Source organism: Crocodylus porosus, unplaced genomic scaffold (genome assembly GCF_001723895.1).
Source record: "Crocodylus porosus isolate Cpor-Errol unplaced genomic scaffold, CroPor_comp1, whole genome shotgun sequence".
In the NCBI taxonomy this organism is placed as follows: domain Eukaryota; kingdom Metazoa; phylum Chordata; order Crocodylia; family Crocodylidae; genus Crocodylus; species Crocodylus porosus.
In genome coordinates, this window is record NW_017728947.1 from 89,134,046 (window position 1) to 89,160,612 (window position 26,567).

Sequence of the window (26,567 nt, forward strand, 5' to 3'; positions counted from 1 at the left end):
TGATTCATGTCCATACACCCACCATTGCTAACTTTGCCACAGCACCCTGGTTGAGAATCACTGCTTTAGAGGAAGAGGATATTTAGAAAATGAATTCAAGGGTGCATTGTACAAATTCCATATCACAAAAGGTAGAATTAAATATCTGGATCCTTTTTGACAGCTGAAAATTATGTCTGTGTGATAATGGCGCTTGCTGAAGGCTCTATGAAGATTAGACCAAGTGTTTTTCTGTATTTGTTTAGATATTAAGGTGTATGTTGTTGTTAAGAGCCTAATTAAAGTGTAAGGTGTAGTAAGGCCTTGTATAAAGGCCTAGTAAATTTAGCAAAGCCTTAAAGTAGTAAGACCTTGTGGCATAGTTAAAATTAACCTTATCAAAGGAATGCAAGGCTTGTACTGCTATTGGTTAATCTAAGGACAATTGAAGTAAAAAGAATCTGAGTGGCTGTACATTATCAGTACCGTTCGGAAGCTACAAATTGGCTGAAATATCTGGAAATCATTCTAAGGAAGATACAGCTCTGTGAAAAGGATTAGTTAGCTATTGACCTGGATCAGTGGGCCCATGGATCTTGAGGAGACCAAAGACTGAATACCAGGGTCCTTCCCAGGACATCTCGGACAGCGCTTATCAGGGATGCCTGACTTTGCTGCACTTTGTGGAAAGAGAAACTTGTTGTACATCAGGCATCAGAGGGGACTGCCAATAAGTTGCCAATGCAAATTGTTTTTGTCTGTCATTGTTTGTCGTTACTACGCATAGTTGTGTTTTTGTTAAGCCAATAAACCTTTCTTACCTTTCCACCCCCGTCCATACTCTCAGTCCTGAACCCTCCACAGGCAGCTGGCACAGTCCTTCCAACCAAAAGGTTCCCAAACACATTGTTATTTGTGTTGTTAATATCTCCTATGAGCCCTAACCACAGACCAAATCTTACTATGCTAGGACTGATTGAGACCCTCTCCCCCTACCTCCAAAGGCTTATGATCTAGCTTGATGTTTTTATGCTCCTACACCTCATGCAAGTTATTAGAAGTGGAAAGAAGCGTGGATGGATTGTTCTGAGCACTAACATGGGCCATGCCGTGGCTTGTTAAAGCAGTCCTAGGGTGGCTTTACTGAGAGTGGGGCAGATACCTACCCAAGCTAAGAATTTAGGACATGCCATTGTGGCCCAAAATACCAATGCCCACAGTGTGGCTGTGCTATACAAGTAGCACAGAATCTAATTCATGAGCCTCCTACATAAGGATAAAAAAAGGAGACCAGGAGGCCTGGATTGGTTTGTTATACAGGCAGTCCTCAGACTTACAACACAATTGATTCCTGAAAACCACATCTTAAGTCGAAATGTTGCAACTCAGAACCGATTTTCCCATAAGAAACAATGTTATAAATGGGGGATTTGTTCCTGAAATAAGGCCTGATACCCTATTTTCACCAAAAATAACCCAGAACTTTGTACTCAATCAATTATAGATGAGTAATATAGCTACATTAATGTATTTATATTGCAAATAGTAATCATATTGATTTGGAAGGACTTTGAGGAGATTTTGCTGGACGTTTTGAAGGGCTCTTGGGTGGACTTTTTGAAGGGTTCTTGGCTGGAGTCTTGGCTGCAGGTTTTTCTGGAGTATTGCCTGCTTTCTTGAAGAAAGTGTCCAAGGAAGTTTGGACAGATGATCTCCAGGGAGATGGGTGACACAACGAACTTGTTCACTGGTGTGACTTGGCATCATATCAAGTTTTCTAAAGTCAAAACTGATGTCAGAAAGTTGAAACGGTGTCAATTTATAAATGTAAGTGCGAAACATTGCAACTCGAAATGTTGCAAGTTGAGGACTGCCTGTCATATAATGACTTACCCACAAGTATTACCACTTAGTTGTTAAGAGTATTTAAAAAAAAAAAAAAGTTTTCCCATTCACAGTTTCATCATTGGTTTTAATAAGTCCCCAATTAGTTTTATTTTCTGGTTCCCATGCACTAACTACAAAGCTGAAGTTGCAAATACTAAAGGAAAAAGTTTAAACCTGAAAGAGAAATAGCCCCAACTGGATTTTTTTTGAAGAAGTGTTACCAATTCACAGAATAAATGAGCCTAACAAGTTTCTTTTTAAGGTTGACTCTTTATACATAGGAAACTTCACAAAATGATCAAGGACCTTAGGTTGAAGTGCTCTTTGCATAGGTTTCTGCTGAATACTCCTCCAACCAATTTTTCTCATGGGGAAAAAAGTATTTCTGAATAGGATATAATCCTCATTATATGATAAAACTGTTGCTCAAGAAGAAAACCAAAGAGAAAATTATGTTGGCAGATGTAAGTCATGATACAGTCATTTTAGTGGCCTTAGAAACAGAGTACAAGAAGAGTAAAGACATGGTTTCTGTTCCAGGGATGACACAATAACTACTTCATCTACTTGTTATATACAGATTTAATTGCATCAAAGCACTTCCTGCTCCATCAAAGTTTTTCATTTCCAAGTAAATTCTTCACCTGGTTTCAGCTCCCTGTGTTGGAAAAAGAGGGAGGGGAGGGGGAAGAAGAGTAGTATTGGGCAGGCATTCTGCAAAATGTAACATGCATCAAAGAACGCACATGAAATTAATTATGTCTGAGTACTGGATATTTTATAACAAAACTTGATTTCAAGATTAATTTTCAACTTGATTAATTTGAATCATTCCCAATATCTTTGACATTCTTCCTAATTCTTGTCAACAAAAAAAATCATGTCATTTTTGATAAGCAGTCTTCCCCTTCTGTTCCCAAGTATGCATATTATTTCAGAGTTCCTCTTACAGGCTAGGAGCCTTCTATTTTTTTTTTTAATCTAATGTTACAGACATGTTTCTAAAATGGAAGAGACATGACAAGTTCTTTAGTGTAAAACCCAGCACTAGGGAGCAAAGCTGTTGCTGGAAATGGGGCTTCATGCCTTCATTTCAACTTCATGGCCCATTTCTAGCAACAGTTCTGATTCCTACCGTTGGGTTCATGCCAGGGTTCACTCATACGTACTGACTGAAGGACCAACGCCCCTCAGTTACCATCTCTGTGGCTAATGAAGGCTTGAAGCAAATATTTTAGGATCGAGTCCCAAAATGCACAGGAGGATTGTTGTACCACTATGAAAGAAACTGAACAACATTCATTTTCAGCCTAAGAGTAAATTGGATGCTTCAAGAGTAAATTGGATGCTTATTTTGCTGGGATCCTATGACCCCAGCTGACTTCCTGCCCTTTGGGCAGGGGGCTGGACTCAATGATCTCCCGAGGTCCCTTCCAGCCCTAATGTCTATGAAATCTATGAAAATCTGGCTCCTTCCAATCTGAAAACAAATTAAGAGGCCAGCCCTTATGCATGTGTAGTTCTCCATGCTATTACTGGGATGGTTGAGGGGAAGAACTGAGAAATTTCAGCAGTACTGAGTCTTAACCCCTATTAATTTAAACAAACTGAAGACCCCAGTCACCTTCAAGAGGTGAGAAATATTTTAAAGAACAAGGTCCACACAGCAAAATCCTGCTTCCTTTGACATCAGTATCAACACTCATTGCTTAAGTGGATGCAGGTTTAGTAGGATTTAAGACCAGGGAGAAATTTCACACCAATATTATACTACTAGTACATCTCCCCCACTGGTGATGTTAGTAAGAGTGCTAGTTTCCTTATTACCAGATTTCCTAGTTCTTCTCAAAACAGATCTAAATGACATTAAAAAAATACCACCCTGACACCTGTATATATCAGTGCTCCTACTTTGTTCAAGACTGGCAAAACTGTACCAGCAGTCATGCAGCAACAGGAGGTAAAAAGCAAATCTATTGTAGACATGCCCTTAGGGCAAGGATACCCAACCTGCATCTGCCACAAGGAGCACAGGTCACTGCTGTATGTGGCATGCCAGCCCCAGTAAAGGTGAACTGAAGACAAGGGGGCTTAGACCAGGGGTTCCCAACCTTTTTATGCCAGACTGGCAAATTACAGACCAACAGTGACCAGCAGACTGGGGGCAGGCAGCCAAACCTTTTGTATACTCAGTATAAAGAAGGGTTGGCTGTTGGTCCAGAGTATATTGGTCACTTCTAATCTGTGGTCTGCTGGTCTGCGGTCACTTCTGTGGACCGGCAGTCAACCCTTCATGGCTTAGCACCAGGCTGTGGCCTGGAGATTGGGAACTCCTGGCTTAGATGTTGGAGCAGAGCAGGGACAGAATGCTGCTCTGAGAAGAGATGCTACTGCCAAGAGCCAGGTTAATCCTTCCCTAGTGATGTCCCCCCTTCCCCCCTACCATAAGAAATAGTTGTGGGCCTTGGGAAGAGCTAAAGCTGCCTTTTGGCAGAAATATTTTTTTTCTGGCAGCAGCTTCCTGTCCCCTGCCACTGCTCTGCTCCTAGCAATTGAAGCTGAAGGCCATCCTGCATTTCAGCACCCTAGGGCACAAATGCTATCAGGTGTGCCTGTGTCTGAATGTCTACCAACTGGTATTGAGCAACATAACCAAAAAACACAAAAGTAAACCAAGATTAGTACCAATTAATTAAATCAAGGGTGCGAGTGGGCAAAACAAAATCACTTAGAAGTGGGTCGACAGGACTTCCTGCATTTTGAGGCACCCGGTTATAACAGTTTTGTTCACCACCCAGCTCACAGCAAAGGGAAGCTGGGACTCCGAGTTCAGCAGCTGCTTCACTGCAGAGCCAGCTGCACATTTGCTGCAGGCGAGGTGCAGACGAGAAAGCAATGTCCACCTAGTGGCTCCCGATGTGGTGGCATAGCCCTGCCAGCTTCCCCTCCGCACCCCCACGGCGCTGTTGCCTCCCCACACCTGGGCCTCACGCTCGCTTCTTTCCATCCCATCCCTAAGCCCGCCCCAATGAGGTCGCAACAGGGGATACCCAGCAGCGCCGCCGGCCCTGACAGGGGAAAGGAAGACAAACCCCAGGTCCCGGCGCCCCGAGGACCCGGGCGCACGAGGAGGGCACGGACCTCTTGTACAGCGCGCTGCGGTTGCGGCAGGTGGTGAGGAAACTGTCGTTGCGCCGGTCCAGCCACCAGCCAATCACTAAGCCCATCGGCACCAGTGTCGCCGCCCAGTAGTTGCGCACCAGCTTGAGCACCTCTAGCACCATGGCCGCGGGGGTCCCTCAACCCAGCCCGGGGTAGCCGCCCAGCTATGACTCCGACTAGGCCCACTGCGCCTCTGCCCTTGAGGCGGCCGCAACCCCCTCCGTCGCCGCTACGCATGCGCCGGAAACCGGGAGACACCACTGCAGGGAGGGGGGGGACGAGGAGGCTGGCCACTGATTGGCCCGTTCTCTGCGGCCCCAGCTCAGTCGGCAGCTCGGCTAGAGCTTCTCCTGCAGCCGCGGCGGGGCTGGCAGGATGGTACATTCCATTGCTTTTGTTCCTTCCTCTCGTCCCTTTCCGGGTCAGCGCAGCTGAGGTGGCTGCTGGTGTCCCCCTTCCCCTCCCCCACGGCCCGGGGGCCTCGTGGGGTGGCCGCCGGGTAGGTGCAGGCCGGGCGTGTTCCCGCCAGGTCTTCCGCTCCCGTAAGTCCCGGTCGGTGCGGCCGGGGGGTGGGGGACGATCCCTATTCCGCCTCACGCGGCCTGCGCTGCCGGGCCGGATCGGGTCCGTGGCCTGTAATGAAGCGTCCGTCGTGGTCGTGGGGTTGAGGCGGCCCGGATAGGGCCGCGGGTCGCGTCCCGCTGCGCTAACAACTCTGCGCTTCCCTCGCAGCGGTCGGGTGAGCGGCGCCGCTGCCATGACGTCCATCATCAAGCTGACCACCCTGTCCGGGGTACAGGAGGAGTCCGCGCTCTGTTACCTGCTGCAGGTCGATGAGTTCCGCTTCCTCCTGGACTGTGGCTGGGACGAGAACTTCTCAATGGATATCATCGACTCTCTGAGGAAGTATGTGCTTATCGTCTGGTGGCTGCATCCCACGTTGAGACACCCTCCCCCCACCCCCGCCTGTGAGGACCCTGAGGTCGAGTTGAAACATGGAAAAGCCTCATGGGAGGACTGTTGTGGATTTGTTTTCTGCATTGGCTCCACACTTTAGACTGATGCAATTACATGGGGTCGTAAAATTAGAAACATTCCTTTTAATGTCCTGTAGACCATCTTGAGGAGGAAAACTCTTTCTCAGAGTCATGGGGAACAAGGTGCCCCTTTAAGTACGTAGCCTTGTAACTGAAAAAGGTGCTTACCTACACTCTCCAACTATTTAGTTGGTCTAATAGAAGATATTGTATTTACCTAAAGAGCTGTGTCTGACCTAGAGTCTCATCCAGGAAGAGCACACACCAACTGCAGAAACTTCCTCAGTCTGATGAAGGGTTTTTAAACCCAAGACGTTGCTTAAATTTTTCCCCCCAACTGTTTAAGTTTGTCTAATAAAAGATAGTAGATTCACCCAAAGAACCTTGTCTGCCTATGTCCTTAGACCAACGTGGCTACAACCTACACCCCTGTTACCTACAGTCTGCATATTATCTGCACTGGATGTAAGTGGTGTTTGTTAGGATGTAGCACAGATAATGAAGTGGCATTAACAGCCTGAAAATAACTAGCTCACACTGTTTTGAAGGCCTCTGATAGTAGTCCTTTAGCAGCTGGTTGCCCTTTTCACTGTTTTTAGGAGTATGTTTGCTTACAAAGTAGACTGTTACACTCAAATTCATTGTGTATTATTGCTAAGTAAGTACAATATAAACAGTGAGGTTGAATGAACTTGTGTACAAAGTGGTTAATGCACTTGACCAATAGGCTGATGATCTGTTTGCTACTCAGTGAGCAATGCCACAAATTGGGACTGCTTTTTGATATGTAGTTAAGTGACTTACGCACGGATGTGTTAGCTGCAATGCTTTGCTGTTACTATTTCAGCTATTTAGGTTTTTTTTATGTACAACATTCGGGCATTTTACAGTAAATAGCTCAAAGAACCAAACTTTTCCGGTATGTAATACATTAACTTACCTACTGTTTATAAATAATTTAATGTGATTTGTTCCTCCTGGTTTTTTTTAATTATAGGACTTGATTCCACAGTGTTGGTTTAAATGGCATTACTTGTCATTGGGTCTATTCCCTTCAGCTCACTTTTCACTATTAGAAATTAAATATTTTTAATGCCATTATCTAGTATGAAAAGCTCAGTTAGTCAGTGTTTAGCTTTCTTGTAGGAACATAGCAAACGAAGGGATTTTTTTCACTGAGTCTAATTCCCTGGTGCTGCAGGAAATTGCATCGTGTAGGACCTTCCATAAATAGCTTTCTTCCATGATTATTTGTATTAAAATTAAAAGCTGTAAGCAAGTATGTCCACTGAGAAGGAAAAGTAAATACTATATTAACGTATCAATTACACACATTTTTAAAAGTGCGGTGCTATTTTGGGGCCAACCAATCTTTCACAAATAGTTAAATTGTTAAAATTTTAAACTAGATTTGTGAAATTCAAAGGTTATTAGATTTCTCATAAGAGTCTGAATTCAATCTGTTTCAATCTGGAAATATACTTTTATTAATCCTTACCTGGCTACTTATTCCTGTGAGCTGGGAATCTGTCAAATGAAGGACTTTGAATCTTTTGAAAATGTTGCTTTTTATAATTTAGAAATTAAAATGTAAATTTTCATTTTAACAAAGGGAAACTTTTTTGTTTGTATTTCCATTGTGCGCTTAATTTTTTGCTGTAAAAATGGAGCTGTCATGCACAGTATTGAATACTATGTCCAGAAAACTTTCTATTCAATAACTCTTTTCATTTGTTCTTTTCTCTTAGACATGTACACCAAGTTGATGCAGTGCTACTTTCTCACCCTGATCCTCTGCATCTTGGTGCTCTTCCATATGCAGTTGGGAAGATGGGTTTAAATTGTGCTATCTATGCAACTATTCCTGTATATAAAATGGGCCAGATGTTTATGTATGATCTCTATCAGGTATGTCTGATTAGATATGGTCATTTTAAAACAAAAAAACCTTTTGAAGGCACTTGTAAAAATGACATTTACATTGCTTATATTATCTGTTTAATCTCATCCAATTATATCAGCTAAACAATGAATCCATGACACGGCTGCTGCTGGGAGCTGCTCCCTGGGGCCCTTTACAAGGAGGCAGGAAGTGGTGGCAAGTCCTCCCAAACAACACAACCCACCTTCAGCCCTGGGCTTCTGCAGCAGGGGAGGGGCTGTCCCAGTCCACTGCAGTAGCTGGCCTGCTGGGAGAAAGGAGCACCTGTGAATGAGCAGCTAGTTGACAGTCATTAGGCCACCACTATTTTCCTCTTTAGCCTCATAGACTGTGGGTACTATTTTGTTCCCTCCTGCCTGCCCAGCCACCTTCCTGTTCCTGAGGTGCCATGCCACCACACTTCCCTTCCTCCTGGGACTGCCCTGCACTAAACATTAACTGGTAATACATTACTGGTATAAATATACTTGTTGTTTAAACGTTTAACCTTTTGCATCACCAATTTTTAGGTTTTTTGAACACATTTTTCTTTTCTTTTCATGCTAGTCTCGCCACAATACAGAAGATTTCACCCTCTTTACACTGGATGATGTAGATGCAGCTTTTGATAAAATTCAGCAACTAAAGTTCTCTCAGATAGTGAACTTGAAAGGTGAAACTATTATTCCTCTAACAAAACTTGCATTAATTGACTTGTATTTTTAATAGCATTCTTATGTATTCACCAGGGGAGCTGTAGCTAGGTGGCTACTAGCCCAGTGCGTGGGGCTCCAGTTCCCAGCTACCCTCCGTCCAGTGCAATGAGCGGTCACCTGCAGGCAGTTTGGAGCTGGAGTCCTGTGTGCGTGGGCTAGATCCAGTTAGTTGGCGGGGCTAGATCCAGCCTGTGGGCCATATTTTGCCCACCCTTGAGTTAGATCTTCTTTGCTCTTGGAAAGTGAACCTCTAGTACCTCAAATGGGTAGATACTCAGACAATGTGAATTATCTTGGTTTTGTTAATTTTGAAGAAATCTTGCTAATCTGCCCCAACATTACATCTTGAGGTTAGGGTTAGGTGGAAACATGCAGAATGCTCAGTGCAATTATTAGCTGGTAATGGAAAGCAGCATTGTTAGCAACTGCTTATATTTTCATCAAACAACCAGGAGAAGCAAAAACAAGTAAAGATGTTGTACTGGAGATGCATGTGGATCTAGTGGCCTCTGCTCAAATTGTAGTCTGCATGATTTAAGATAGTGGGGACCAAAGTTTCTGGCAGGCATGTCATAAATTAAACCCTGCACCCTCCCCAAGTGCAAATCCAATCCCCTTTCCCTGTCTGATCTGCTTAGCTTTTTGTTCCCTGCCCTATCTGCCACAGCTTTTCCTGCTCCCTCCCCAATCTGCTGCATGCCACGTGCAGGTTGCCTACTTGTGGCATGTATGCTGCAGTTTGCCTATCCCTGGTTTAAGGCATTAACTCTTTTATGGGGCCAGATTAGATCCTGCCTGTGCTTGTTCCCTGACCCTTGTAATAGTTTGTAAAAATAGGGCTGGTGGGAGAGACAATAAGAGTTCAGCTAATCCTTCCCCCTAACCAAGCAGTAGAAAGCTGAACCTTTGCTGACAGATGTTTGTTTAACCTGTTCTTAAGCCTTCCATGTCAGGGATTCCACAACCTTCCTAGATAATCTATTTGCAACTGCAAAACTAGTCAATCACTAGAACTTCTTATTAATATTTAAATATGCCTCATAATTTAAGCCCATCACTTCATATCTTGTCTGCAGTGGCCTTGGAGAACAGTTTATAACCTTCCTGTTTACAGTAAATCTTTTTCATATTTGAGGACTGTTAGTATTTTTCTTCTCAGTCTTTTCTTTCCTAGACTAAATAAATCCAGGCTTTTCATCCTTTCCCTATAGGTCAGATTTTCTACTCCTCTGATAATTTTTATTGTTCTCCCCTGCAGTCTTGTTAAGCTGGTCTATAGCTGAAGCATAGTGCCCAAAACTGTACACAGTACTCCAGTGTAAGCCTTAACAGTACTAGCTATATTTTATATAAATTACGTATTTCCATGCAAATCAGTGCAATATTAGTGTGTAGCACATGACAAATTCACTTGCTGGTATTCTTTACACAGAGGTAGTGTTTGTCCTGATACTCAGGCTTCTTCTGGTCTATGAAACTGTGTGCCCTTCCCAGACATCTCACTGACCAGTTAAGAATATTTAACTTAGCATTGCTGCTCAGTGTGTCAGCTTAGAGATCACTCCAGTATGTTATTGAGAAAAAGTGCTGCTGATGTTAATGTGCCATGTTTCCCTGTCTTCTGTTTTTTAGGGGCGTTGTAGTAACTCTTCAGTAACAACTTTAATCTGAGATCAGCATTGCTTTCTCTGTTCTCTTTCTGGGAGGGAGTGAGAAGTGGTGAAGAGAATTGCCAGTGTTAAGGAACAGTAGAACATACTGCATTTGTTAGTGACATAGTGGGGATTACTAACTTTTGATCTTGATATGGTTTTATGATTAGCAGCTTGGTCTTTGTGTCTTGTTTCAAACTGCCTTGTGGTTGGGACGATTGATTGTAATAGACCTGATGTATCTGAAATATTGAGAGAGAACTAAATTACTTTTTCTGTAGGCAAAGGCCACGGTCTGTCCATCACACCATTGCCAGCTGGCCACATGATAGGAGGAACCATTTGGAAGATTGTCAAAGATGGAGAAGAGGAAATTGTTTATGCTGTTGACTTCAACCACAAGAGGGAGATGTATGTACAGCACATTTTAAAAATGCCTGTTAGTATTGCTATATATCCTTGTAACATCTAGTAAATATTTCTGGATGCAATCTTGCCTTGGAGTGCACGTTGAGACTGAAAGCTTCAAAAATCCGGTGCTGTAGCTGGCAGCAATATTAGTTCTCAGAGGAGAAATATTCTGTCATCTTGTTTCTTTTCTTCCCTAGTAATCTCTTGAGAAGGAGAGTGAGATATAATGGCCATGTCTGTTCTTTCTGTGTTGCTTTCAGGACCACGGCTTACAATCACGCTTTGCGAGGTTGTGTCTTCTCAGTTTTCAAGAAGCTTTGAAAACAAAGAAGTGTAGGTGCCTTAAAGTGGCCCCAGGCATGTGCCAAAGAGCATGTCTGAAATGGAACAACACTTGAGTGCATGCTACAGCTCAGCCTGAAGGTTCTCTAAGTTGGCTGTACTGCCTTACTTGCTGCATTCTGAATGGGGGGGAGTGGGCAAGGTGTGCTTCTCCTTGGTGCTCCTAGGCAAGATTAAATAATGTGGAGGCAAAGTACACAAACCAGGAAGAGAGAACTTTCCTTTCTAAAAGAGAGAGAGCGTTTTGGAATTCAAGTTGTAATCAAGATTGTAGATGTTGTGAGGTGGGAGCAGATGTAAAAACAGGTCATAGTTTTATTATTAGGTTCAAAATACACTTTAAATGCTGCAGTTTCCTGTACTTCTGGAACTTTATATGTGATGCAATGTCCATTTTTTCCTTTGTTCAGAATATTGTTACAGGGCAATTTTTGCTTTAAGGTGAATTACAGCTGATTTTGTAAAATAATTGGAAAAAAATGTCAGATGGGACAAACCTAATGTTTAAAAAAAAGGGAAAAAAAAGAAAAGGTAAAATACCTGACAGTGAGATGCTTGAATTATTGCAAAGGAAACAGTCATTGTATTTTATTTTACTTAAGGTGTGTTAAGCACCTTTTAAAGGTTAAAGAAAGCTAAATTGCTTTTTTTTTTTAATGGAGAAAGAAGGAATACAAAAAGCAGTTGGACACAAAAAAATACTGAAAGTAAGAAATTTGTTAATGTATGCATCAGACTTTGCTTATGACAAATACAAAACAAAGTTTAGGATGTAGTGAGGTGGATTTAAGGAAAGAAAAGGCATGATGAGTAGAAAATTTAAGTAAATTGGAACCTCCAGTCTTTTGGATAAGACTAAACAAAAAATGCTTTTCCTAAATCCAAAGTACATGCATAGCTGTGAAGTAAGAACATAGTCTCTTTGTGTTCTGATATATTATTTGCTTAAGAAATAGCCCTCTTTTCTTGAACTTTTCCTGGATGATTGGAAAACTTTTCCTGGGGCAGTTGGGTCAACCTTTTGGGTGGGCATACTACAGAACAGGCGTACTACTTCCCAGGGTACCACTCTGCTTTCCGTTCCCTACCCAATCTGCTGCTTTGCTTTGTGCTCCCTGCCCAATCAACTGCATGCCACGCAAGCTGCTTGACACTTGTGGAACCCATGCAGTAGGTTGGCCAGCCCTGCTTTGAGGAGTATTGTTTCCTAAAAAAAAAAAAATGAAACTAGTTTGCTAGCTAAAAAGGAATACTGTTTCTATACGTTGACAACTAGGTTTTATAGTTCTTGCCTTTTCTTTGTCAAAAGAAATGTGAAAGCTGAAGTTGCATGGCCTGACTCTCTCTTTTCTCAGACATCTGAATGGTTGCTCCCTGGAAATGTTGAGTAGGCCTTCACTGCTTATCACAGACTCCTTTAATGCTACATATGTACAACCCAGACGGAAGCAAAGAGATGAACAATTGCTAAGTAAGTATTTGTCTAATTAGTTAAAGCTGTAGTAATGCAAAATCCCTCTTTAATAGTTATAATTCTCTGCTTTCTTCCTGTAACAGACAAGAAAACTTCACTTAAGTAAAGTTTCTGTAGTTTTCTTTAGAGTTTGACTTTTTTAGTTTTTCTTTTCTGACAGTGTTGATATTACGGATTATCACCCCTCCCCCCTGCCACTGCCCAGAAAAAAGTGATTGAGTTACATTTATGACTTCACCCAGAGACTATTTGTCTAATCAACCTGGGATTTTCTGTTCTTGAGAGAAATTCACATAAAAAATCCTATTTGATTTAAGGGAGAATTACATATAATTTACATCATAAAAATTTTCAAATTTGCCCAGAGGACAACTATTCTCATTGACTTCAATAGAAATTTTGTTTCTGCATCTCTTTAATATTTTAGTTTTTCAGTGCTGCTAGTCTTCAGTCAGTCTCTGAGTTAATCTTTCTTTGATTTGGTATAATAAGTTAAAACAAAAAAACCGAAAACCCCCACAAACCTCTTGACCTGATTATGGTTCTAAATGCAAATACTTTGACTTTTAATTTGTTTTGTATTATTCCTCCCTCCTAGCTAATGTCTTGGAAACGTTGCGGGGTGATGGAAACGTGCTAATAGCTGTGGATACAGCTGGCAGAGTTCTGGAACTTGCCCAACTTCTTGATCAGATTTGGAGAACAAAAGATGCAGGATTAGGAGTTTATTCTCTAGCACTTTTGAATAATGTCAGCTATAATGTAGTGGAGTTTTCTAAATCACAGGTTTGTTTTGTTCTTAAACTGTAATTTTGAAAGGGGTAATTACGGCATTTTTCATCTTGTTACTTGATTACAGGAGGTTCATCTAGGACCATGTAGTTTTGTCTTTTTTTCCCTATGTTTTCTGTGTTGGTTTTAACGAGAAGAGAACTTGAAAACTGTCATGGTCTGGTCATTAGTCTGCCTCATTTCTACTATAAAATCAGGTTTCATGACCTAAATTTCTACCCCACAAGTCACCTAGAATTGGTGCGCGACTACTAGCATGATTCTTGTTAAGATAGGAGTTTCCATTTACTTAGCATGGTAACCTAAGCTGCAGGTGCTTAAAATGGAATTTTAAAAACATTTAATTTGTATGCTGGCCCAGCTGCTTGGTTTCAAGATTGCATAAAGAGATATTGATAGAGGGATCATGTGCACAGATGCAGGGTACACCTACCTATAAATGTTCTTCTAATGTTACCAAGTACAGATAGAGTTTTTACATGCATTTTAGTCATCAAACCATGTGTAAATCCAGTAGAGATAACTTTTTTCTTTTATTTTCTCCCTTTCAACATATCCGTAGGTTGAATGGATGAGTGACAAATTGATGAGATGTTTTGAAGACAAGAGAAATAATCCATTCCAGTTCCGTCATCTCTCTTTATGTCATAGTCTTTCTGATCTGGCTCGAGTGCCAAGTCCAAAAGTCGTGCTTGCTAGCCAACCTGATTTGGAATGTGGGTTTTCAAGAGATCTCTTTATCCAATGGTGTCAGGATTCCAAAAACTCTGTCATTTTAACTTACAGAACAACTCCAGGGACACTAGCAAGATTCTTGATAGATAATCCTTCTGAAAAAGTTATAGATATTGAGGTAAGAAATGTGCTTGTGACCCAAGTTACTGAGTGGGGTAGTGTGTGAAAGGTCTATCTTGTTTTATTTATTTATTTTTAACTTGCCCTAGAAAACCCTTTTTTCCTAATTTGTAGAAGGAAAACTGAAGTCAGTTGTAATATGGACAGTAGCTTGACATGTCAAGAATTTTTTTACCTGAATGAACAAGAAAAGTAGAACTTGAGACTTTAAAATACATTAATTGAAAGGCAAGTTTAAGGAATTTATTGAGTAAGCGTGGAAAGTGCTTAACTCTTTCTGCTACTTCCCAGCACCCTGAGTTGCTGAATGTATGCAATCCCCCTACAGAAAATAGGACAGTTTCCCCTGACCATTTAAATGGCAAGATAACAGTAGCTTATTTAGGTGAAAAACTCATATATGAGATGGGAAATCAAGTCAAATGAGGTTATAAAATGTTAGAAAGATTGTTTTGCTCTTTAATTTGAAGGCAAAAAGAAAATCAACTTGAAATCAAGTTAATATTAAGAGAGAAACTATTAAATGTAGTTTAATGTACCACACTTCCCTTGATTCTTCCTGCCAAATGTTATGGGTTGATGGGAGCGTATATACCATCTGTAACTTTTTGAAGATTTTCATTAGCAATTCCCATGCTGATGTTAGTTTTTCTTCTGTTGCAATAGACTGAAAGCATGGGATGATGCTTCACATTTTGTTGTTATTGGAATTAAGGTATTTGCAGCAAGCTCTGCTCTGTCTTTTCTGTAAAACAAGGGCAAAGTATGCCACTCATTTCTGCAATATAATATTCACCATTGTCCTTCAGCTGTCCTTTGTAAGTGGCACAGGGAGGGAGAACAGACTATCAACACTAAATACTGGGGGACAAGAGGAAGTGAATTTTTTCCTTTTGGTTACTGAAAACAGTGGAGGGGGAGTAATTCCCAGCACACCTAAGTTACTGAAAGAAATTACTTCTAGTGCAGGAGTCATATAAAACCAATCAACTAGTTTTAATATTTCCAGGATGATTACTTCATTGCTAAATACAATATTTATGTATAATTTACACTATTCACTACTCCTTAAGTTGGTGGGGATTTTAGTTTTCTTTCAGGCATAAGGTCCTTCCACTCAACTTGAGAATGGGTGGGAAAATCCAGCCTTAATCATTTTTGTACCATAATATTGAGTCTAAATGGGTAAAACATTTAATCATTGCATAGAAAAGATTAGGCTTATTGGCATTTTTAAATATTTTTTTCCTCCTTTTTAGCTGAGGAAACGTGTTAAACTTGAAGGGAAGGAACTTGAGGAGTATTTAGAAAAGGAGAAGCTAAAGAAAGAAGCAGCTAAAAAATTAGAACAGTCCAAAGAGTAAGTGTATTGTATTTATTCATATTGAAGACAAGCGTCCCACCTCCCACTTAAATGACGGGGACGACAGGGGGCTTCATCTTGGATTCAAGTACTGGGGCTGGAAGTTGTTGCCAGGGTTGCTCAAGGTGGCATGTGCAGCAGGGAAGGGTTATGTGTGGGGAAAACCATATGGTACGGAGAGGGGAGGAGCATGGGGGAGGCTGATGTGGGGAAAGGAACAGCTGCAGCTGTGGCCCTAATTTGGCCAGGTGCTGCTGTTGCTGCTGCTGCTACTGCCTTGTCAGGGCCAGATCTAGAGCTGGAGCCAGGGAGGGGACAGTGAGGAAGGGACAGACACTGGAATTGTGGGGAGAAAGTGGCAGGGGAGCGGGTGTGAGGTGTGGGGAGGGAAGTTTTGGGGATGGGGCACGTTGCCGCCTCTGCTGCTACTTTCCCTGCTGCAGTGGTGGGGCAGATGGATTTAAGATGACTCTCCAATAATTAGATTCTTCACATGGAAGATAAAAACATTTATACATTTCCATTTATGGAATCTAATTAATAGGGTGTCACAAGAAATTCCAAGTCATTCTGGATTTGTGTAAATACAGCATGTCACATTTTAATGCAGTTTTATTTTTAATGCAATCTTCGAGACCAATGTGATACCTCATTAGGTTAAATTGTGACCATTCATTTATCAGCTGTGGTTTATTTCTGGAGTTCTATTGTATTAGATTCCTTTCAGCCAATCTCTTGGATTCTACACTTAAAGCACCTTTGTGATTAAATTGGTTGGTTCTCCAGATAACCAATTTAAATGTCACTCTTCATGGATTACAAAGGAACACTGTGACATTTTGTTGACCATAACACTTGATGCTCATATCAAGCAATTACCTGACACACAAAGTAAATTTTCATTTACCATTTAATGTACATACATAAAATGACACTTAAGTTGACTTTTTTTTTTTCCCTTTTCTTGATGACATTTTAGGGCAGACATTGATTCCAGTGATGAAAGTGATGTTGAAGAGGATATTGATCAGCCATCTGTACATAAAACCAAACATGATTTGATGATGAAGGGTGAAGGTAGCCGGAAAGGAAGCTTCTTCAAACAGGCCAAGAAGTCCTATCCGATGTTTCCAGCCCCAGAAGAGAGAATTAAATGGGATGAATATGGAGAGATTATTAAGTATGTGGGGAAAAAAGTAATAATACTTATAGTATTTAGCTTTCAGAGTGCTGTACAACAAATACTTCACAGAAATGTTTCAGGGTTAAGTATCTGCATTTTATAGAAATAGTAACAAAGGCTGAGAATTGAAGCCATCTTGCTCAAAGGCCCACAGAAAATCCCAAACCTTTTGAGAACCTGTAGTGATTCTGGGATTCTATCCTTTAGGCCTGAGGATTTCCTAGTTCCAGAGCTTCAAGCAACAGAAGAAGAGAAAAGCAAATTAGAATCTGGTCTGACAAATGGAGATGAGCCAATGGACCAGGATCTGTCAGATGTTCCTACCAAATGTATTTCAGCAACAGAATCAATGGAAATAAAGTGAGTTTCAGATCATTTCACAGCTGGAAGGCATTCTTGTCAGAAAAAGGTAGCTTTCTGGCAAACAATTGCTTTACTTTTTACAAAAGTATTTTTCAGGCTGAAACTTTTTATTGTCCTTCAGGTTAGGAAAAAGCGGGGGGAAAAAGGGTCCTCTTAACATGAGAGATTGGACAGAGCATCATTGAACATTTATAAAATATATATGAGTGAGAACTGGAATAAATGCAGCTAATTGAGAGACTCACCACTATAGTACTACATTATTTTGCAGAACAGTGCTAAGTGCCTTAAAGCTTTGATTGAAAAGCCGTGGCTAATGACTCTGCTCAACCTTTTGCTTGTTTCCTATGTGGCGTAAAGGTACTGGGGAAGAATTTCACTGGCACAGGCATTGCTGTGGGCTGCCATAGCTAGGTCTTCTCTTTCTTTTACTTCCCTGTCCCTGCTTTGAAATCATTGCTGTTGGGGTATGTTTGGCATGGTATAGTGCCCACTAATATTGCCATTCTATATTGTGATGGAAGTATTATGGACAGAGGACAGAATTAGATGTTTAAATTGCATGAAACTTATGTTTGGGGGAAGCTCACACTTAGCAGGAAAGACAGGGAAATATCTCAGCTGTATGAAAGCATTGGGATGTGAGCTACCTAAATTGGCTGGTGGGCTGTTATAGAATCAAGGAGGCTTAACATTTTCTACTGCATGGAGCATAACCTGAATTATGGTTCTTAATCTGATGAACTCCTGTTCTACTGATATGTATGATATGACCCAGAGGAGTAACCGTATGAGAAGCAGGGGTAGTGGGTGAGGAAAAGCAAAGAGTTACAACAGTTGGGTAATGCAGTTATTTGGTTGAGGTAGGTCCATATTCTAGTGAACATTTGGGGCCTCTTGTTTGAAAAGTTTTTATAAAGCCGTGAACATTGTGCCCTACAGATGCCAAACCACAACATTAATTTGTCAGCATAGCACTTGTGTGAACAGTTACCTGAAACACTGTTACTACATAATTAGTTTCCTGTTACTTATCTTTAGTGTGCATGCACATGTATGTGGATCAGTATGCTGTAGCTTTTACACTCCACTGGTACTCTCGAGGGACCAAGTTGCTGTGGAGTACACTTTGTACTTCGCTTGTTCACTTTTAATGTGGAATCATCTAAAATGGCCAAACTGCAGCACACATACCACAAGTAACGTGGGCAGCCTTGGTGTGGCATGCAGCAGATTAGGCAGGAAGCAGAAAACAGAGCAGCAGATCAGGTAGGGGAAGCGGTTTGGAGTGGGACTTGCAGGAGGGCACAGAGCATAATTTGTGGTATGTCTGCCAAAAATGTTGGCCCCCAGTGCTCTAAAATGTCATTCATATTAAATACTTTGCTTTAGATAGCACTAAGAATTATTTCTTTCCTTCCCCCCTCCTTTTTTTAAATCAAACTAGAGCCAGAGTTACATACATAGATTATGAAGGACGCTCAGATGGAGACTCCATTAAAAAAATCATTAACCAAATGAAACCACGACAGTTGGTCATTGTCCACGGACCACCTGAAGCCAGTCAAGACCTTGCAGAGTCCTGCAGAGCTTTTGGTGGGAAAGACATTAAAGTTTATATGCCCAAACTTCATGAGACAGTAGATGCGACCAGCGAGACTCACATCTATCAGGTAAGATAGTGGAACTGCATGAGAATGGTAGGGTGTAGGAAAAATGTACTGATCACAAAAAAAACTGGGATACATTTTAAAATCTCAGATTCTAGCGTTTGGTCACAGTAATGTTTGGGTTACTCAAGATTTTTTTAAAACCTTTTTACCATGCCTGGAAATCGGTATATGACCTTATTTTCAGGTTTTTTGTAAGTGAGACATACCTGAAGGGACTCTCCTTACATTTCCCCAGACGAAGAAAAGAATGTTTTGGCCTAAGGAAATATTTTGGAAAATAAAAACATGTTAAAGTAACGGATTATAAGCAAAGCTTCATATTTTGAAGAAGGGGAGGAAGGAGGATCCAAGCAACTACAAGCCAGTCAGTCTCACCTCCATCTTTGGTAAAGTCTTTGAAGAGATTATTAAGGCTCATTATATGTGAGAGCCCAGCAGGAAAAACTATGCTGAGGGGAAACCAGCATGGGTTCATAGCAGGTAGATCATGCCTAACTAATCTGGTCTCCTTTTATGACCAGGTTACAAAACACCTGGATGCAGGAGTAGAGGTAGATATCGTTTACTTAGGCTTCAGGAGGGCCTTTGATACGGTATCCCACCCCATACTGGTGAACAAATTAAGAGGCTGTGACTTGGATGATTACACAGTCCGGTGGGTGGCAAATTGGCTTGAGGGTCATACCCAGAGAATGGTGGTAGGTGGGTCGGTATCGACCTGGAAGGACGTGGGCAGTGGGGTCCCTCAGGGCTCAGTCCTAGGACCGATACTCTTCAATGTCTTCGTCAATGACTTGGGCGAGGGAGTGAAGTGTATTCTGTCCAAGTTTGCGGATGATACAAAACTGTGGAGAGAAGTGGATGCACCGGAGGGCAGGGAACAACTACAGGCAGACCTGCACCGGTTGGACACACGGGCAGAAAACAATAGAATGCAGTTTAACAAGGAGAAATGCAAAGTGCTGCACCCAGGGAGGAAAAATGTCTAGTACACCTACTGCCTAGGAAATGACCTGCTCGGTAGCAGGGAAGCAGAAAGGGATCTCGGAGTCCTAGTGGATTCCAAGATGAACATGAGTCATCAGTGTGATGAAGTCATCAGTAAAGCTAACTGCACTTTATCATACATCAGCAGATGCATGACAAACAGAACCAAGGAGGTGATACTTCCCCTCTATCAGGCACTGGTCAGACCACAGTTGGAATACTGCATCCAGTTCTGGGCGCCACACTTTAAGAAGGGTATGGATAACCTGGAGAGGGTCCAAAGAAGGGCCACTCGTATGGTTAAGGGCTTGCAGGCCAAGTCCTATGAGGAGAGACTAGGGCACCTGGACCTCTTCAGCCTCCTCAAGAGAGGGTTAAGAGGCGACCTTGTGGCTGCCAGTAAATTCATCATGGGGGCACAGAAGGCACCCCTGGGGATTACAAGAAATAATTGCCATTAGCTTGCAGAGAGCAGATTTAGACTGGACATTAGAAAGAACTTCACAGTTAGTGGCCAAAATCTGGAATGGGCTCCCAAGGGGGGTGGTGCTCTCCCCTACCCTGGGGGTCTTCAAGAAGAGGTTAGATAGGCATCTGGCTGGGGTCATCTGAACCCAGCACACTTTCCTGCCTATGCAGGGGGTCGGATTCGATGACCTATTAAGGTCCCTTCCGATCCTAACATGTATGAATTTATTTAATCCTAAGTAGATCTTTCTGACAAACACAAGCAACAACTTTCTGTTTGTTTTTAGCAAAAAACGCATTCTGCTACATTCCAAAGTAAGTAGTAAGGCACAAGCTGCATATACTTCTGTCACTCATGGTTCTGCCTCCCTTTCTGTCCAAGGAGCAGGTTGGATCTAAATAACATGATGCGTCAATGAAAGGGGAAATGGCTAGTCTTTACAGATTCGTGTTAACCTTGCGAAATGTGCTTTCTGCCAGAATTGCTTATGTCATTCAATCAATACTGTTTTTATTTGTGTGCAAATTAGGTCAGGCTAAAGGATTCTCTAGTCAGTTCCCTTCAATTCTGTAAAGCTAAAGATGCTGAACTGGCTTGGATAGATGGCGTTCTGGACATGCGAGTTTCAAAAGTGGACACGGGGGTCATTTTGGAAGAAGGAGAGCTGAGGGAAGATGAAGACATGGAAATGCAAGTGGATATGCCTTCTTCAGACTCCAGTGTTATTGCACAGCAAAAAGCCATGAAGAGTTTGTTTGGTGATGATGATAAAGAAATGTGCGAGGAGAGCGAGATCATTCCTACACTGGAACCACTGCCCCCACATGAGGTAGAGACGTTTTTTGCCTTCCTTTATCTATAAGATCTCTAGTGTTTGAATGCTATAGTTGTGGTGGTAATTGCCAGTATATGTTTCCAGCACATTGAATATATTACAGAAGTTTTTCAGGTAAGTCTTTTGAACCAAAGGTTTTATCTGAGTTGTAAGTGTGTTTAACTGCATTAAATCATGTATGGAGCTAGGAAGTTGTTTCTGTGTTAAGGTTGCAAACTCTTCATAGTCGGGACAGTATCTAACTACAGGCAGTCCTTGGACTTATGACACAATTGGTTCTTGAAAACCACATCTTAAGTCGAAACATCGTAACTTGGAACCAATTTTCTCATAAGAAATATTGTAAATGAGAGACTGGTTCCTGAACTAAGGCTGAATACCCTATTTTCACCAAAAATACCCCAGGATTTTGTACTGTATCAATTATAGATGAGTAATAGAGCTACATTAATGCATTTATATTGTAAAAAGCAATTTATTGATTTGGAAGGACTTTTTTGAGGTGACTTTGCTGGACTTTTTGAAGGGCTCTTGGTTGGACTTTTTGAAGGGTTCTTGGCTGGAGTCTTCTCAGGAGTCTTGGCTGCAGGTTTTTTCTGGAGTCTTGTCTTCTTTCTTAAACAAAGTGTCCAAGGAAGTTTGGACAGATGTTCTCTAGGGAGCTGAGTGTGTTCTCCAGTGAGATGAGTGTGGCTTTGCATCGGATCAAGTGTTATAAAGTTGAAACAGGGTGTCAATTTATAAATGTTGCAAGTGCGAAACATTTGTAAGTCAAGGACTGCCTGTATGTATAGTGTACCATACCTTGGCTTCAGACACAGCTTTTAAATGATCCTGGTGATAAATCTCTTATGACCTGTGCACTCACCATAAAGGGCTTCTGAAAGCAGTTGGCTTATTTAAAATTGCTCCTTGGATTTATTGTCACACATCTGGTGCTGTGCAAAATACTTTTCCTTGCATGTTTGTCAGTGGTAGATATGTCTTTTTAGAGAGATTTTATATGCATGTATGTGTGTGACTAGCAGAGGTTTGCAGTGTACTTATCCCAGTACTCTTATCTCTGCACATCAGACATTTTGCATAAGTATCAGTTTCCCATCTAACACATGAAGAGAATTGCGACTTCGAGATTGACATACAGGCTAGAGCTCTCATCCAAGCTGGAATGAGAGTTTTACGGTGGCTTTAAAGCAGCGTTTCTCAACCAAGATGCTTTAAAACCAAGGTACTTTAGGGGGTGCCTTGATTTTTCAGGAGTGCTACAGGGTGCCACACTGTATTAACAGTATTGTGTCCAAAAATTATTAAAAAGATGAATCCAGCGTTTTCATCCATAGCATTAAAACATGCTATCTGTTTATGGTCTTGCAACAAAGAATTGCTCTATTTTTCTGTAGTCAAAAAAGAGTGAAAACTAAGAGGTGGCAGGGCTACTGAGGGGTGCCTCAAGTCTAAAAAGGTTGAGAACCACTGCTTTAAGGCATCCTTGTACACTTCTGAACCTGGACTGCTCAGAACCTTGACAAGCCTTGACTCTGACTGGTGACCAGGGCTAAGATTTGACAGCCGTGCAGACTCTGCTATGAACCGTAATGTTGCTTCTGTGGCACTATTCCTGGTGTGATGCCTATATGGAGGTCTACAGGGTGGTCCTTGGAGGATGGCCAGAAGGCTGTCTACTGGGGAAGATGAGTCTTTGCCTAAGTGCATAGTCTATAAGGGTCTTTTGTCTAGCATTGAAGATGTGAGGTTCTTGCCTTAAGTGACTGGAAGGCAACCATAGCATCTCATTTCCTAGTAGCTCGCTCTAGTCCATGCTGCTAATACAGGTCTGGAGAGGTTAGTCAGGATGTCTTCCAAAATGATTGCAGCTAGCAATTGGGAAGTAATTGAGTTATTTTAATGTCTTCTATCTGATTTGAAAATTGTTTATTAAATGTATATCTTTAGTAACATCTTAAATACAATTCTTCTTTGCACTGGATTTAAAGGTTCTTGGACATCAGTCTGTGTTCATGAATGAGCCAAGGCTATCAGACTTCAAGCAAGTTCTTCTGCGAGAAGGAATTCAAGCTGAATTTGTCGGCGGTGTTCTTGTATGCAACAACCTAGTGGCTGTTCGCAGGGTAAGCCTCTATTTTTCTTAACACCATTTGGATTATCACCAATACCTTTTATCCTAGTAAAATGCTAAGCATCTTCTTCACTTTGTCAGGATAAAGATAATAGATTGAAACCTGCTTTTTGTTTCAGACTGAAACTGGGCGCATTGGATTGGAAGGCTGTCTTTGCCAGGACTTCTACAGAATAAGAGACCTTTTATATGAGCAGTATGCAATTGTTTAAAAGTTGCGCTATGAAGATGTCTTTACTTGAACCTTAAAAGAGAATGTGGATTTCTATCATTTTATTTTTATGGCTTTCTTTTTGTAGCTTTTGTAACTTATACAGAGAATACTAATTCTTAAGAGAAATTCCCCATCCAAAAGCAGTAAACTAATCTAAACAGGGAAGTAACTGATATCACAGCTCTATAGTACATTCCATGTTGTTGGCTTTCAAACTGTTAAGATTACTGTTACAAATGCCACTTTTTGTATATTTTTAGTTGTTTGGCGGTGTTTCCTTTGTAAACTTTCTTCTAAGAAGGGTTCAACTGATCAAACATGCACTTTGCCATGATACAGCGTATACAGTTTGTGTAAGAGTTCAAAATATAAAAGAAATCTGTTTTCCTGTTTTTAAAATTCAAAGAAGGGAAAAGCAGTTTTCTCATGTAAAGTTTTGTGATTCAGGTGAGGAAGGGGGTGAGGTTCCTCTTGTGAACAGGAGAAGCTTTGATTTAAAGTGAATTTTTTTGGGCCATTGAAAATCAGCCTGCAGCTTATGGTGAGTTTCCTCCAAAGGTTAATATGCACCTATGTTAATGCTGTAACTGTTTCATGTTACAGATGGATACAGTACCATATAAGGTGTTGTTGAATACAATATCTTAGTATACTGGGGCAGAAGCAGCTTCTAAAATATTGCCATAAGGTGCTGTAATGCAGAATATGATTAAAAAAAAAAAAGTCTGCAAATTTATTTGCAAACCACCTGCTTTTAAACTTTCCAGGTACTATACAGATGCATACAGTGTCTAACTTCTAGCTGTTGAAGTATGTTATACCAATTACAATGCTTTTATTTATTTTTTTCAACAAAAATATCTGTTTTATGTTAATTAGGGTTAGTAATGTGATCTAAGTACAGAGGGGTTAGGCCTTTCTTAAATCTTCATTCATGGATTTAACTCATCGGTGCCAGGCTTCATACAACTTGTTCTGTTGCTGCAGCAGGATATAGTACAGCTGAGCAGTGCCAAAATTGTTAATGATGAATATAGCCGTGGTTGATTTCATTTCATGAATTGAAAATGGTGATGGAATACAAGCAAGGCACTAGCCTGTTCAGAAGAATGACATTAGTTCCAGCATCTGTTTTTGATCAGTGTTTGAACTTTTTTTTTTAAACATAACATGCCTTAAACTTGTGTTGTACTTTTTTTTGTTTAAAACGAAATCTTTTGCTGAAATACTGGCAAAATATTAGCCCTGTGGGCTGCTGATGGAACAATAGTTAGACTAATTTTTTGACTAGTTGGTGTTACATGGCTGATCTGCCTATTTATACTGTTTAAAAGTTGGAAAGTTAGAGTGACTTAAACTGGGAAGAGTGTGTTCAAAAACAAAACTAAACCAACCTCTGGTACTAGTTGTAAAAATATAATGCATTTTAAAATCTTATGTTGAATAAGAAGAAATGTATTTTGCTATACACGTTCTTTACTTAAGGCAAATTGCAAAATTAATACAAAACTTGTTTCTTTTTTGCTGTAAAATGTAAGCTGTGCTTCAGAAAATACTCTTTTTGGTCATACGGGCCAGTAGAATTTCTTGTTAACACTTTGAATCTTCAACACCAATGTTGTGACAGTGTAAATCTAAATACTTTTCAGATGGTTGTCAGCAAATGTCACTGTTAACATTGTTCTGATGTTTTTACAAAGTTCATTTGTCACATGAGTGAATTCTTACCTGGGTAAACAGACCATGGGGCTTTGACTTGGTGTGGGGGGAGTTGCACTGTGTGCTGCTGCACTGTGCTGTGCAAATTACTAAGACCCCCACCATATCTTTGGGGGGGGTGGGGGTTGGATTTCAGTCTCAGGAAAACTTTAGAACACACACTTCCCCCTCCCCATTCACTTTAATGAAGACATATGAAGTTAGAAGTGTAAATTTGAAATTAAAATTTACTTGAATGCTAAAAACTTAATTAACTTGTATTTGCTTTGCTCTCATAATAGAGGCTGCATTGGAACCATATGTTTCTCTGTAGATGAAATCCCACTTTGTGTTTTTAAACTGTACTTCTGTTTCTAAACAAGGAACCCATCTTCACCATTTTTTAATTGAAACACATCCCTAATTAACATGGCTCATTTAACCAAAAAAGGTGTTTTCCCCATAAATACAGCACTGCCATTTCTTTGTAGGCTTTATTTTTTCTGGCTTATGCAACTTCTCTGCTGATAATGTTTCTGTAGGCAAACTTTGCCATCCGTTACCTTTTGTTGTTAACACTTTTTGTCTTCACTGGATGTAATTGAGGCCAGAACATGCCTCATTAATTGTAAGTCCTCTACATTTTGAGGATCCTCAAGATTATGCAGAATTTGGGGACTGAATCCCAGTTCCTTCGTTTTTGTCTCCCACCCCTCCCTACCTTCTAGAATATGAAGGAAAATAACGCAAAGAAATTTTAAGTAAATGGTGTGTTTTATTATAGGCAGGGAGTGTTCAACCAGGTCACTTTATTATTCTGTATATTAATGTATCATGCCAAAGATTTCCCAGCATGCAAGGTAAGGCTTACTTTGAAGCTAAATTATGTCCTTGTGGGCAGGCTCACCTCTTTTGTTTTATTTTACCTCAGCTCAGGTACTGGTCATAGTTGAAAACATGCTCCCTCCCCTCATGGCATTGTCTAGAGCTGCCTGAGGCAAAGGATCCAGGGCATCCTTTTTTAAAAGTAAGTTAATAGAGGGAGGATCTGTCCTGTGTTAAATTGGAACTGCTAGGTTTGTATGAGAGGACTTGAGAGCAGTCTTCTGGTATAACCACTCTGAAGAATTTGTATTTCTGTTGCCTCTATGTTAACATAAATTGCAGGCAGGCGTATTCAACTTCATTTGGAACAAACAAAGCACTCCCGTGGACTTCTAAACAACGGCCACAAAAATTCTACCCTAAAACACACTGCCGCTGTGAGAGGGATCAAAATTGCTTTGATATAGCATGACACATACTCAATTAATTTTCCAATTGGAAAAGGCATTTTGCCTATGAGAACATTTGAAAGGTCAAAGATAGGACTTCAAAGGCTTACAATCAGATTTCAAGATTGAAATAGCTGGAAAAT

General features: G+C 40.9%; 2 protein-coding genes across 2 annotated transcripts; one reads left to right on the plus strand and one right to left on the minus strand.

Annotated features, from left to right (window-relative positions):
- Positions 1-1,934: 1,934 nt before the first annotated feature.
- Positions 1,935-5,164, minus strand: NDUFB1 (NADH:ubiquinone oxidoreductase subunit B1). Its single transcript, XM_019552432.1, has 2 exons — positions 5,008-5,164; positions 1,935-2,524 (listed from the first exon to the last, which is right to left on the minus strand). Exons 1-2 carry the CDS (start codon positions 5,148-5,150, stop codon positions 2,488-2,490), a joined length of 180 nt encoding a protein of 59 aa, XP_019407977.1. The 5' UTR covers positions 5,151-5,164; the 3' UTR covers positions 1,935-2,487.
- A 260-nt stretch (positions 5,165-5,424) lies between these two features.
- CPSF2 (cleavage and polyadenylation specific factor 2) lies at positions 5,425-25,529 on the plus strand. The gene is made up of 15 exons (XM_019552431.1): positions 5,425-5,527; positions 5,761-5,934; positions 7,814-7,973; positions 8,554-8,659; positions 10,636-10,765; positions 12,463-12,578; positions 13,180-13,367; positions 13,936-14,226; positions 15,488-15,588; positions 16,571-16,771; positions 16,982-17,134; positions 18,585-18,810; positions 20,796-21,095; positions 23,096-23,230; positions 23,358-25,529. The coding sequence occupies exons 2-15, from the start codon at positions 5,786-5,788 to the stop codon at positions 23,448-23,450; spliced, it is 2,349 nt and encodes a 782-aa protein (XP_019407976.1). The 5' UTR covers positions 5,425-5,527; positions 5,761-5,785; the 3' UTR covers positions 23,451-25,529.
- Positions 25,530-26,567: the final 1,038 nt, after the last annotated feature.